At 36.9% G+C, this 15,089-nt stretch overlaps 1 protein-coding gene and 1 long non-coding RNA gene across 29 annotated transcripts in view; one reads left to right on the top strand and one right to left on the bottom strand.

Moving 5' to 3' along the window:
* Positions 1-5,162, top strand: part of LOC142035728 (uncharacterized) — a 28,497-nt gene extending 23,335 nt beyond the window's left edge. The window contains exons 5-8 of the long non-coding RNA XR_012651939.1: positions 1,330-1,400; positions 2,664-2,734; positions 4,319-4,421; positions 4,752-5,162. This is a non-coding gene — a long non-coding RNA (uncharacterized LOC142035728). The remainder of the gene's footprint in view (positions 1-1,329; positions 1,401-2,663; positions 2,735-4,318; positions 4,422-4,751) is intronic.
* Positions 1-15,089, bottom strand: part of ANK2 (ankyrin 2) — a 381,291-nt gene that overhangs the window by 50,730 nt on the left and 315,472 nt on the right. For 14 of the 28 annotated variants that reach the window (XM_075037668.1, XM_075037696.1, XM_075037705.1 and 11 more), the window contains 4 exons: positions 13,250-13,352; positions 12,524-12,627; positions 7,955-7,990; positions 389-613 (listed from right to left, as the gene is read on the bottom strand). In XM_075037668.1, the coding sequence (XP_074893769.1) occupies positions 389-613; positions 7,955-7,990; positions 12,524-12,627; positions 13,250-13,352 (468 nt within the window). Of the gene's footprint in view, positions 1-388; positions 614-7,954; positions 7,991-8,877; positions 8,931-12,523; positions 12,628-13,249; positions 13,353-15,089 lie in introns of those variants that run through there. The other 14 variants (XM_075037862.1, XM_075037854.1, XM_075037847.1 and 11 more) reach the window with 3 other exon arrangements.

The raw sequence follows: 15,089 nt of genomic DNA on the forward strand, positions 1-15,089 counted from the left end.
TAGCAGGCTTTACATTTGGGCTTTAGATCAGTGCTGTGCTATTCATGCCTTGTATGTAGATTACTTAAATATAGTATGAACTCCCTTTTCTGGCTGCCAAGGGGTCTCTTCCCACTATAATATCACAACACTGAGTAATAATTACATGCAAGGAAGCACATTAACCTTAGCGCTAGTGGTTAAAATATCCATTTTCAAAGGAAAAGGCGTAAAAGCTTTGTGAATTGTTAGCTAACAACCGATTTGTATTTCGCACGACCAGTCTGTTACCGTATGTTACAAACATCTTTTCCTGTTCAAGTCTCGAAAAAGGAACCATTTCAGTGCAACTTGCAAACAGATGAAAGTAGACCGAACATTTTCCTTTAGGCCATATGGCACCCCTTACCCAAGAAACTGAGCACCAGAAGGTCCAACTTCAATCAGGCGGCTGGCCAGACCTTCGCCTTCCACCATAGGAGGCATGGTGGCCAGTCTGTGGCGTTTCACCAACCGGCAAGTCACTCGTGTTGGAGCAGTGCATTTCCGCGGAGGAATAATGATTCGTAGTCCGTTATGTCTGCAACCTCTCATGGCACCCCCACGAGCATCCACCATGAAACTAACTAGGAAGCTGAAAAATCAGGAGACAAAAATTAGGTACAAAACATATCAAAATTCCTTTGGTTATGTTCCACATACGTAACAAACTACCTATGTAAATATAGCTCTTTCTCAAGATGTACATTTAGAAAAAGCCTTTCTCCCATGTGAAGCACCAAATCATGCTAAGATAATTTATTAATTAAACTGACAAGTGCTATCTAAGAGTTCTTCACAGAAAGTCTTATCTTGCAGTGCTGCTGTTGGTAAAAATACCAGCAGTCACTAATAAATGTGAGCACATGTGTATGTACCTATTAGAGACAAAGTCAAGTGCAAATATCACTACTCTGTACCTGCAAGCATCTATATCATAAAGTTGGCGCTCTTTAAATACTTTACAAGCAAATCTTACTGAAGAAAACTATTTATGACTCAAGAACATAAAGCCAATTCTGATTGGAGGGGTTGTTGGGGTTTTTTTAGGTTATCTATATAATTTTCTAGTTTTTTGATAAACTAATTTTCAACAAAAATGGATTAAAAAAAAAAAATCAAATTTCACTCTGGAGTGTGTGGATACAATTCCTAATACATCAGTGGAGCTAGCACCTATTTGTATAAAAAACCCAGCACATCATTATTGTTTGAAGACAAATTTTGGACTTTGGTGAGATGACAGTAGCTACAGTCACTATATAAGAGGTTTATTTATGGATTTTTGTTTTTCTTTGTTACTTTGCACAGCAATACAATGTCCCAGAGGAAAACTTACAGCTGCAGAAAGCCATCTACAGGGAGCCCTCTTCTAGCATGAGGTAAGTTATCTTATTTATTTCTTTTTCTTTGAAAGGGAGAAAAACATTTCATGGAATTTCTTTTATGCTGAACTTTTTATACTTCCATATATAATCAACAGGTATATTTTGACAGGTTTGTTACAAATATTGGGGACATTCTTGGGAAAGGTGTAGAACTACAATTTTTTTTACTGGTTTATGACTTAGGATCATGCCTGATGTGGGATGGGAATGTCAGGTTGCTGGAAGTGAAAATTAGATGAGACAGAATGGTATCAGGCCTACTTCTAGCCACTAAAATAGAATCATCACATGGGGAGTCGCAGAAATGCTACTGAAGGACCTGCAATAGAGAAAAGCCCTTATAACATGAGTAACAAATACAGGTATTTTTCCACTGTCCCCTTGACCGTTCTGTGCAACAAACATTGCATCCATTCATTGTCCACACAGCTACAAGTAATTCCACATGCTGTAAAAACACAACACTCAACACACCGTGCAAGTCAGAAAAATGGATGATGGAGAGGAGCCACAAGCGCCAGTCAGAAGCACACCATGCACCACGAATGCCAGTCTTTCTCACACATGCAGTCTCCTATTCTACTGCCATTCATATACCTCTAGATTTTGTTTAGTGTAAAAGTCTGGGTAGTACAACCATTATCTCATTCCTTAGAGGTTGGTGTTTCTGTGGTTTTAACAAGGGGGAAAAAAAGAAAATGAAAACATTTTACAGCTTTGATTCCCTGGGGATTAATTTAGAAAAATGGGAGCTTCCTTCATAAAATATATACTTTATACATTTTAAAGCACAGATGAAAGACGAGCTTAAGAGATACTAAATGCTCAATTGTTGCAATAATGCTCTGTGGCTTGCACTGCAATTTTCCTTTAACTGTATGAAGCAGTGTTATCAAAGTGGTTCTGAATTATGTTTCAGAGAATCAGTCCAAGTCTCTGTCATAATGGGTGCATTAGAGGTAGTTAATAACACTGAGTGCTGAAAGAAGAATTTCACATTTTGATGCTAATACGATGAGCAACAGAAATATTACCCCCACAATTACCAGAAACTAATGAGAGCACTTACTGAATTAAATTAGCATTCACATTTCTTATTGTGTAAGCTGCCATGAATACAATTTTTAGGATTCAATTGTTTTCATTTATTGACATAATACTCAAGACCGTATACTTTAACAACAGGATCACCTTCTTTCACTGTCCATTAGTGAAATATTAGTGCTAGGTCATCTTTCTGTCTTATGTCCTCCTTAGCTTATCTCCCCATGTGTCGCAGCAATGCCAAAGCCACTGTTAAGTGCCAGAAGAGTATGTACACACAAAAGGTAAGGGTCCAAATCAAATAATCTCCCTTCTGACCACAATAGTGGCTTCTGCTGCTTTTAGTATCATGCTCTTTCTCCGTATAGTAATTCCTTTCAGACTAACAAAAAGATAAGCAGAGTGCTGAAATAGCAGTGCCTTCGCATAAAGCACACGTTACCCAATTAAGATAACTAGCTTGCAGTGTAGAACCAATATAAAAGCTCAAGAAGCAGTGGTCATCCTTGATTTTGACCATCCGTAACAAACTGGTATCTCACCTCACACACAGTCATAGCCTTGTGTTCCCACACCTGCAAAACTTGGGATCTAACACAGATCAATTAAAAACTGAGTGTGGCATTTGTCTCTAGTAAACACTCGAGATGCAAAGGGATACCTGTGTGTGTTCAGGCCTTAAAGTTGCAACTCTTTCTTTCAGTTTAAGTTTACTGAACATGCCTGGTGGGTCAGAGAAAGGTCTGTCAGTGAATCTATGGCAAGGTCTATCAGTCAGCTGTCACTGAAACCAACTACTGCTCCAAAGAGTGGAAGAACAGGCAAATATAAGTATCATTGGAAGGTGGACACAAAGACAACAATGATTAGGATAAAAACAGTAGGACATTATTATTATGCACTGTAAAAACAACTCTTTATATCATAAAAAAGATCTAATTTATTTACTAAATAACGAGACACAATCTGGCAAACAGGAGTGTTCATCACAGTATACACCACAAAATAGACTTGTGCCATATCACTGAAACAGACCCTCAGATGAAACGGGAGATTCCTGAAGGGTTCTGTGACTTCTGGTTGAGTCTGAAACCACCTAAGAAACTGCAAGTACCCTTCAACTGCTGGACAGCAAATTCAGGCAAACATAGATTAGTATGAGGACAGCGTAGAAAGATTAGTGCCAATTGTTATAGTAAATATGGAGGAGCCGGTTCACAAAACCACTTATATACTACTATGAAATGTCCAGAAAACAAATTTTGGAGAACTAGCACGAATATAGCGCAAAAGAAAGAAACTGAAGGGGAAAATTCCTCAGCTCCAGAGCCACGGCATAGAAGTCTGAAAGGATGGTACACTGATGCAGGATTTGTAGAGCTGACGCAAAATGTACAAATACGTTCTTTTTCCCCATACCACCCTGTTTATTTCCCAAACTTTTTGCCACGTTCATTTTTTCATCCACTTATTTAATCCAATTTCTTTTCATCCCTGTTTCTAAATCAGCACGTTTCACATAACTTTGGATATGTAATAGAGTCAAGCAATTAATTCATAACAAAGCATTTTCTGAATCATAGCAGCCTCTTTTTCTGCCTATTTGCTACATAATAGGGCATCTGGATGGTGGCATTACTGTTCCAGGACTGGAAAAGCTTTGCCCTTTTGCAGGACTGTGTATATCAATATACAAATAACTCAGACAAAACGAAGGTGTGACATAAAACATGCTTTCTGAAATGTGCGTTTAGGAAAGTGAAAAAATTGTATGACTAATATATAGGAAATGTAAAATGCAAATTAATTATTTTGTTGCACCCACACACACGCATTATTTTTCCTCTCTCTAATGTTTCTTTTACCAGATGTTGTTAAGTGACAAGACTGACATAGGAAGAGACTGTACTCAAATGAACAAACAAAACTAGCAGCAATAATTGGCAGATTGAGCCATCGCTCTGGGAATTGGTACCTTTTCATTATAAACTCCCATGGTCAAGAACAAAATAATACGTAATACTAGCATATGAATAACCCTAACATCATATATAGTCCCTGAAGCTTAGGTGCAGGGGTGCTTCTCTTATTGCATGCAGAGAGACAGTGCTTTGCTTTACCATCCCTCAGAGGTACCCGTTCAATCTTTGCATCGATCTTCCCTGCTCTGACTTAAAACTTCTTAAGATCCTCCTTCTGCAAAGGGCACTGGGCACCCTCTGCTCACGCTAACTGGACAGTGCAGAAAGTGACTTCTGGCTAAGCAGGAAACACAGAGCTTACTCCGTGTTCCATTTGCAGGAAGCACCACTACAAGCACTACCAACCATCTACGTACAGAGAATGAAGAGGAGAGGGCTCATGGAAGAGAAACACAAGTGACTGTGAAGAGTTGGGGGGGGGGGGAATGTTAATAAAAGGGATTAAAGGGAATCAGAAAGCTCTTACAGATTATCACTGGAAGAGGAGAAGAAAGGAGGCATCCTAAAAAAATTAGGCTGATAAATGTTCCTTACGTGGTTCTGTGATAATTTATTATAATATTAAAAATTAAAGAAAATGTAAAAAAAAAAAACCAAAATAACTTACAGTAACTCCATGTAGATATAATAGCTACAGTTTTCAGAAGGGGTTAAAAATGGCGTAATAGGGGAAAGAAAACCTTAGCAAGGACTAACTATGGTTAAGAGAAATGAGGTGAAACTGAGGAGAGGGAAAACAATATAAATAGGAGAAAACTTTTGGACAGCTGATAAGTAGGAAAACATTCTTGTGAGCCATTTAAAACAAAGGTGGCCAAAATAAGTGAACTGATTGATCAAACAACGCATCAAAATTACATGTACTTTCCATCAGCAAGAGTCTATTTCAGAACATGTTTTAAACGTACTTCCTATAATAACTATATATAGGAGAAGCATCCTTCTTTAGCAGTGACTTTGGTTTATCTTGGCAATCCATGGCAACAACTTAAATTTCAATTAAGTGATGATTCAAAAATCAAACCAGGTTATGGGTTAAAGCAGCAAAGTCAAAATTTGTATGTCAGGGGTGACTAGGGCAACAAGATGATCTTTCTCAGTACTAAGACGGCCTTTGAGTAAGTTTCGTTTTCTGCCAGTTTTAAAGGTTCAGTTAGAAATGATGCATGACACAAACGTGACCCTGACATTCTTGCAGATTGGATCAATACTGAGCTTTCCTGAGATTTAGCAAGGTGGAGGTCCAATACAATAGCCAAATCAATGAAACAAATTAGGTTTTGGGAAATCGTTGCCTTCTCTACTTTAAAGAGAATGAAGGGGAAATCAGGATTATTTTATTATTATTATTTTAAGAAAAAATAAAGAACAAAAGTAATTCTTTTCTAGGAATAAGTTATAGACTGCAGGGGGAGTCTACACATGCTTCTGTTAAACACATGGTTAGCAGTTAGATCAAGCATCATCCATTCTCCTCTAATTTAGCAATACTTACTCATAAATTAGAGAGGCCATTTCATTCTTTTTAATTTTAGAGAAATTAAAAACTACATACTTGCCATATGAAAGGTAACTATATCAAATAACATTGGCTACAGCATCCTCCTGGTTGAGGACATATCTAGAAGGCCCCTAAATCTTTCAGGGTGTTTCCATGCCTTCTACAGAGAGCACGGCAAACAGCAATGGGTTTTCTAATGGCTCCACACAGACTATATATATGCATTGGGTTTATCCATCTTACAAGGACAAAAAGTTGTGGTGTATTTTCAGGAAATATTTGTATTCTGGATCTGAGCCTGAGTTATTCCCTTTGCTGATTTTATTCATATGGAATTAACTTGGTTTTATTCTACATCTATGCTCATTTGAAAGATAATATCAGGATGAACAAATAAAATAAAAAATGTATGCGTAAACACTGGGGGGTGAAAGAAGACACTTATTGTGTGATTTGTGAAGAATCACTGCTATGTAAATAGCTTTGCAGAAGAGTCACGGTTTCAGGTGGCTGCAAATGCAAGCATGTTGGCACTCAAACGCACTTTCTCATTCTGCAGAATCATTGGAAGAGCCATGCAAACCTAGCATCGTGAAGTGTCTTTCTAGAACAGGCAATAGTTCTTTGAACACACAAAACCAGAATAGGCAAAATCAATACACCACCACTTTCATACACTCAGTTCAGGTATGATTATTCTCTCAAACTAGCTAGGCAGGCACACATGCTCTCATCAGGTAGCAGGAAACAATAAAAAGCTCTAACTAGAGCACACATCCATTGTAGACAAATTTAAGAACTTTTCTGCATACATTATCTTAATTTTTAAAAGAAACTGGGAAACAAGGAGATAGCAGCATTCAGTGTTAGTCGCAGTGTGAAGAAGCAAAAACAAACAATCAGGGTGCTTCAGCCATTGTAAAGTGTTCAGCTGGAGAAGGAAAACTGATAGAGAGTCTGAAATTAAGAAAAAAGGCCTTGATCCGGCTCCCGTTGAAGTCAACAGCAAGTCATTCAACTACCTCAGTGTGCTTTTCATCAGGCTGCAACTATGCCATACATAAACAAGGCAAAATGCCCTTCGGAGGAGGACAAAAAACATGATCCTACGCAGGAAACCACTAGAGTATTAACTTATGGTAACATTCTCTTCACTGCATTAGTCAACTAGAGAGAGTTTGAGTGACATGACCTAAAAATATGAGTTTGTAGTTTGGGTTTTTATTTTGCCATTTAATAATTTTGCACAGGGGAATATTTAAGATTTTCACCTTTCTACGGTTATGGTAAAGGAGATGAAGAGGTACTGTGCCAATAAACACTCAGTTTGCCAAGTGAAGATGATTATCTCCTTTGCGAAGGTACTGCTTCAGGTGTTCTGTGCGGGATGCAATGTGCCAACGATTCAAACACTGATTAACCAAGGTCACACAAAAAACACATATGGCATGAAAAATTAAATATACTGGGTCTGTGCTGTTACTCTACTAGTTCCAATATGGTGGCACAGTTTGGAAAATGTGGCCTAGGGAGTGGCTCTGCAATATTCTTTACATAGACAAGTGAGATAAAAGGCCCACTTTGTAACACAACAGTTGAAACTAAACCTATCTACAGTGGTTTGTGTTGGATTGGGGGGGGGGGGGGGGGAATCCCTTCTTTTTAATAATATTAAACCATGCCACCAACAGAGAGAATGTCTAGTTAATTAAATCAATGGTTAAAACAATCTAGGAATGCATAAGGAGCTTTGTTAAGATTTTTTGCAGTGGACTTAGGTGTCCAGTATTATTTTCTTATCGAGGACACAGCAGATGGGAGAAAGTGGACACGTACTGTATAAGAAGAGAAATAGGGCCATGTGTAACTATTACTGCTAGTCAGAGTAGATTATTTTTTTTCTCTTGGCTAACATGCCCTACCAAAACACTAAAGCATCCTGAAGTGAGGTAAGAGAGGAGGATAAATAGGGTGGGTAGGAAGTGCAGTGTATTAAAGAAAGAAATTATGCAGAAGTTCACCTGCTGTTGTCATGATCAAGACATGGAGAAGAGCATCTGCAATAGAATAGATGATTTAACATCAAAAAGGAAAAGAAAGGGCAAAAAAGAATGACTTAAATGAAATACTGGAAAAATGAAACAGATTTCTAAATTAAACACATGAACATATACACATATATGCATATTCATTGCAGGTAAGAAGGTAGGAGTGAGAATGGAAAATAAGCCTACATAAACATCCTTTGTTACAAATAGTTAACATTACTACAGCAGTAAAGCTAGAGTGATCTGCTTTCTCTACATAGGAAGTCATATACCTAAAATGTACAGTTAGACTCTGAATAAATCTTTCAGAACAAGATTAGGGGAAATGCTGCTTGGTTTAGGTATCCATATGTAAAATTTGGACTACGGTATATCAAAGGGTAAGGTATCTAAGGTAATTACAGCCAGTGTTTCTGATAACACAATAAAACATGATTTTCTTTTCTTCAGATTTCCTATCAATACATTCTGTCCTCCACTTTCTTCCATTTCAACATGTTTCTTGTCCTCCTTTTGTTCTGCACTACCAAATGACAAATTTCAAACTTTCAGTTTGACCTGTTTAGGCTCTTAGTAACGTGTCACATGGCCAGTGAGTTTTCTGATGTCGCCTTTTATTATATATATCTCCATTGCCATTTTCTTCCACTGACATGAACAGTGATTTGCTATTAATGAAACACACCTGCTGTTTTTCCTTATTGTAACTTGCTGAATAAAGGTCATAAAGGCTACAGTATAATTTGAAATCATTTAGACTTTCAGATTTTAGAAATGACTATCAGCTGGTCGCTGCCAGGTCCTGTTTCCATAACTATTTCCAGGAAATTAATCTCACACTGGGGAAAACAATATTATGGATTCAAAATACAACACTTGAAATATATTTTGTTTACCTTGTTAGCAAGGATCCAGTCTCCTTTTTTGCAGACATGCAGCTAAGAATGATAATTCACATTATTTGTCACAGTTCAAGCTGCCCACTCCCTCATCCTGCTCCCTTTTTCATTGATGGAAGCAATAACTTGCAGAAAGGTAAATTCACTGATAATATCCCAACTGTTTAATTTTGTCAGATACAAGTACTGATACACTTGGATCATCATCTATTAGTCAAATAGGGACTTATTCCATCAAATTATATAAAAGAAATCAGTATCTTTCATTAAATAGAAGTTTTACTGTGGGCATGTCAGAGGTGGAAAAACTGCAGAGCTACTACATATCTTGCTCTAGAACACAAAAGCAAGTTAATATCAAAGCATGAATTCAAAGCTCCTTCCTCACAGTGCCACATTCCTGACAATATGTCAGATTTGCCTCTCATAGTTTTACATATTTGTCAGTAAAATTCTTAGAAATATAATCTATACAACTAAATTGTGGACATTTTTTTCACTGTATCACCAGAATCCAGGTATGAAAACAACATAATTTTGCACATAGTTTATACTTCAAAATCTTGCAGTCAGCCTTATCTTTACCATTCACACTGAACTACTGTGGGTGCTAGAGACATAAGAGTATGATACTGTCAAGCAATGTCTAAATGCTGCATGTAAAAAGAAATCTTTCTGTTTGGTGGGTTTTTGCCTCCCAACTTAATCACAACATGTGTGTTCTTCCACCACAGGATATTGTGAGGTATGAGATTAAAACTGTGAAACACATCTGCATTTATGTAGGCATTAGTTCTGTCTCTCATAACGCTTCAGCAGGAAAGTATACATAATATCCCCTAATATTGCCAGCAAAGAGATAAAACTCCATCTTATTGCATATTTAGCACCCAAACTTCCTGGCATATTCAGAGATCCTTACCATTGCTCAAATATGTAAGATCAGACAGTTTATCAGGAGAAGCAAATTTGATTTGCTGAAAGGAAGTTTAAGTGCAGGAATTCATACTTTTTCCTTCAGCCAATGTATGAAACTGTCTGGAAACTGTTAGCTGTGTAAAATGACCAGGAGATGTTTATGTTGAGATTGTGAGCAACAAAAGACTGTTACCTCTTGAGAGAGAATTATTTTATTGTTTTCAAATTGGCTGCCAAAGACTCTGACCAAAGAGCTTGCTTTTCTTTCCTTATTGATGAAATTATCAACATACTGAAACAATAGTTACATATAAATTTCAAATGGATGGTTAAAACATTTTCCCCTTCTGAAATTTCAGGCAAAAGACGTTTTGGTTAGTTACACAAAAGCTGAATTACATGCCTGTGAAATTCCACACCAAGAGAACAATTGTCTATAAATTTATCCTTTTGCTTGGGGGTGTTACACTATGATCCACAGAAACACTTCCCTACAATGGGAGATCAGTAAGAACCCAACAACAATTTGGGGTTAGCCACTTAAGTAGTGCAGGGAGAGAATAGTGTCATTTTTTTCTCAGATTGCACAGAATACAAAATTAAGATCATCTGTGGCAAATAAATTACTGTCCAATACTTTGCTGATGTGTTACTTTATAAAAACATGGTCTGAACTCAATACATCTCCAGTGTCTTGGGCAAAACCAAGGCCATACCCTTGCTTAAAGCCACTAACAGTGTTTCTATAGGATTTCTTTTCAAACACTAGGAGATTTCTTTCATGACAGATATATACTACTTCAGTGCGTGCACCTGAAATGTCAGCAGTGTTGCTAGTTCATAAGAACCTAGTAATAGTGTGTGTCTGTGTATGAAGGAGGGTGTAGGTGACGAGCAGGGTGTAAATGACAAAAATTTTTGTTGTTGTTCCAGCTAAGTGAATGCAACAATCATGCACACAGTACTTCTACAATTGTTTCACTTTTAAATTAAGGTCTTACAAGCAAAACTTAATGTATTTTCCTAAAAAAGAGATGTAAACAAGATGCACCCCAACAATTTATGATAAACTTAATGACTTGCACAAATCTAAGCAAGATAAAAATGAAGCATTGTACAGTCTTTTCCAAAGGCTGAGTCATCATTATTACAGGTTTCTTTATTACAATATTTAGTGGCAAGTTAGTTGGTATGTATAAAAAGGAGAACGTAATTTGTGTTGTGTTAAATGTCACTATTTCATAGAAGGCTGCAGGGAGCATTGTTCCTATTAATATCAGATATTCTTATCCTATTGCTAGCATCCTGGTCATCCAAAAAGATCTAAATATCACTAATATTTTTTAAAGGAAAAACACAAAATGATTGCACATCCAAGAAAAAAATGCCACCTTTCCAGAAAGTATTTAGTTCATCCTCTGCCGTCACTGAAAGGACCTACCTTTCTGAAAGTGAAAAGTAACACATCCTTTGGAAAAAGCCTGTAAACTATTTAGGGTTAGAATAAACCACCAAAACAATTTTAAAGCTTACATACTGACATATATATAAACACATACATATTGTACACATTAAGTATTTTCATTTAATTTGTTAGTTTTAGAGCTCAAGAAAAGCAAATCCAAACAACACTGGTCACAGCCAAATATCCTGCTATCAGCTAACAAACTTCTCATATATGTCACAAATCACTCAATTTGCAATCGCAGTTATGAAAATATTTTTCCTCTTCTAGACCGGGACTGCCTGTCGTTCCAAATGAGACTCCCGTGTTATTTTATGAATGATAAGGACTGTCAGATTGTTGCAAACTCATTTGAGATTAACAAAACAAACAAAAAAAACCAAAAAACAAACAAACAAACAAACAACAACAAAAAAACCTTTCTCCTTGTGATGTCCAGCCATGCTGCATACAACATAGCTCTGCAGAAATAAAATGCTTTTTCGTGACATCAGTTTCTTATTAATGCATCTGCATGTGCCTCATCAAATGTGACAGCAGGACACAAGCATAGAATTCAGTGTAAAGAATAAAATTACTTAAAACACTGTAAGAGCACTTAAAGCAAAGGCACTCACAGATCTTGAGGCCAACTAGGATAAGTTTTGTACATATGAATTCAGCTGGGCCTGAGTTTTGACCCGTCTTATTCCATTTCAATGAGCTTGCCTAAATGCAAATGCTTATTACAAAGAGTCAGTTGTGAGAATACATTAACATAGTGGCCAAATATGTGTAAAGCCCACGATGTTTAAGTTTCTTGTCTATTACACAGTTCATGTAATTTAAAATCCTTGGCTTCTTTTTTCAGTAATCACGACAAACGCTAGAGTTGGTGCTTACCTAAATTACTTCACTAGCATAGGAAGTACTCACCATCAGGAGTGATTAGGCCCTTGGTCTCAATTATTACTAACTTTAAAAAGGCACTGTATTTATTTCTCCATAAAATTCACGCAAATGCATGTGTGTGTGTGCGTGTCAATTATTCATTCCTCTTGAACTTGACTGAAAGCTCACTGACTTGCAATGCTCTCAGTGGCTAGTCTTAGTACTCAGGCTTGCTTGACTGTCAGAGCTTAAGAAATCATAATAATTTATTGACAGCTCTAGGACGCAATGAATTAAAAAGTAACTCCTCATTAAGCATTAGTTGAAGCTGCTGCCACTCCAGGTACTCTGTTTCTCTTTTTTTGGTATAATGCTAATTGATACACTCACCCTGAATGAATAGGGCTGGAAGAAAGAGCCACATTGTCCAAGTTTTCAGGGCCCCAGCTTAAGCGGTATGAATTCCTTTCAGCTTCTTTGGCCAGAGTTGTTACCTTGGTAAGCAAAAAACCCTCCTTTTTACTACAATAAAATCAGTTTAACAACCAAACAATAAGAAGATATATTTTGCATAGTAGTGCCTAAAGCATTTAAACCTTTTTAAAAAAGAAAACAAAGGAGTAATGATTGTGTTAAGATATTAGAAACCCCTTATTGTAATATTTTGTACTTGCTCAAAGTAATCATATGTTAGTGGTCCCAGTGAAATGAATGCTGTGATTTACCAAAGTGGCATTTCCTAAATCTTTTTTTTTTTTTTTTTAACTACAAACATGCTTCAGGATAGTATCTTTGAGGGCAATGGCCTTGAGTTCATTAGATCACCTGAATATTTAGCCCAATGGCTGTTAGCACCACTCAAAGATCAGTTAAAATGGAGAACATGATAAAGACCGTCCCTGTACTATATTCACACAGCTTATCCATTTATTATGGAATAGCGTTTAATATTGCACAGCATAATAGGCTATAAAATATCAATAAAAATGAGAGATTTATATTAAAATAAACAAAGCAGCACACACGACATGGTATCACTAGTACAATCTAAACTGCAATCTTTTTATATTTCTGTATTTATCCAACCAATAAGTGAACTTAAGAGAATTTGCTTACCTGCTGGCTGGGGATTACAACCGTATCATCAATCATGGCACTGTCCCTCAGGTAGGAGGCATGGCTCAATGTGTGGGACCTGTCTGAACTGAAGGATCGCAGGCTGGTAGGTTGGTTGGATGCCATAGCAATATATCAGCAGTACAGATGATGTTGTAAAGGTGTCATGATAGATCGAGTGGGAGAATGAAAAAAGCGTGCTATTAGCAATATGATGCAGCTTCCAGGGGGAGTAGATAATAGTCACAGGGGGGAAAACAGCTTTACAGATCTGTGTTATGCTACCTTTCTGACCAAGGGCCACAAAGTCTTTTGACTGAATTATTTACTTCAAAATGCAGAACCTAGAGACTGATCTAGGTGACAGTTCATTTTATACTCATGAATACTTTGTAATTGGCTTTGTGGCCTGACAGTTTCCTTATAATAAAGGGCATAAATTTCTTTTAAGTATGGCACTTTGGAGAATTTCTCTCTTCTGCTACATCACACAAGCAAACCACTATGGAAAACCAGAATGCTAACATCTGAAGAAAAGCTGAAATGACTTCCTGAAGCTTTGTCATGATCTACTCTCTCTCCCCTTAAAACTGTAAATAAGTAAGCTTGATATTGTCCCCTGGAAGGTACACACAGCAAGGTGAATTGTGGCCAGCCGCAAGCTCCTGTGTAAAACAAAATTCTTCCTCTGTATGCCAACAGCATCTTTAGAGAGGCAGTCCAAATGTGAGCACTGTTTTCTTTGTAAGTACACACAGCTCTACAAAAAAACTGGTTGCTGTAGCAATGAGAGATGCAAGGCAGTAAATAAGCTGCTTCCAAGCACTGGCTCAGAATGTAACTGCAGCAAAAAGCAAAAAAAGACAAATAAGACACCACAGAAGGACATATTGAGGTAAATGGGGTTTCTGCTACCAAATACCACTAGTTTTGTCCTTTAAATATTTACTAGCAGCAGTATTACAGTAGTGATTTTTAAAACCAGATCAACCACCTTCAGATGTTACACATGTACTCTGTGATATTGTTCTGCATCTTGAGGAATATAGTACATATAACTAAAAGAAGCATGTTTTTTTTCACGGCTTACACATCCATGAGTAGTACTCATAATGACTAACACACTGGATCAGAACAATAGGCCGTTTATCTAGATATGCAGACTTTTAAGGGATAATTCATTTTCAGTAGTTAGCAATAAAAAAGACGTGTACATTATGGACATGAGATTCAAGTGCTTTAAATGCAGATCTTGTGGATTTCTGATTCAGACCAGTCAGCCTTCTTTAACAATAGCTACATTCACTCAATAATTTTTTTGATCCATTTTCAGAAGCAAGTGGTTATTTTATTTTTCTTAGAAATACATGACATTGAAGAATAATCAATGCTACTGATCACTGACTTATACCAGTGGCCTATTTAGCATACTAGGTGGATTGTACAAAACTGAAAGCAAAGATAGGTATTATGCAAGTATCAGCCTTAGGAAAGTCTTGAGAAAAAAACAATCCAATAATAAATAATCTCTGTTACATGTAATGAAATGTCTTTCACCCAGACAAGTGGAAAAGGTGAGACATGTAAGGCTGGTATTATTGGAATTATGCATTTTTGGAATAAAATTCCGATTCCATTAAAACAACCAACTAAATTTCAATAGGGACAGAAGTTTACCCTAACTGTCTGCATATAATATTTCAGAAAAAAATTATGAAAGGGAATCTTGACTGAAGAGTATTTTGGTTACATATTTTAGTGTGAATTGGGTAGGCAGAGTACACCTTGCTTGTTCCTAACAAGAGTACTTCAGTGAACATTTGTTCTTTGGTTGAAAAAT

Source organism: Buteo buteo, chromosome 1 (assembly GCF_964188355.1).
Source record: "Buteo buteo chromosome 1, bButBut1.hap1.1, whole genome shotgun sequence".
NCBI classification, from domain to species: Eukaryota; Metazoa; Chordata; class Aves; order Accipitriformes; family Accipitridae; genus Buteo; species Buteo buteo.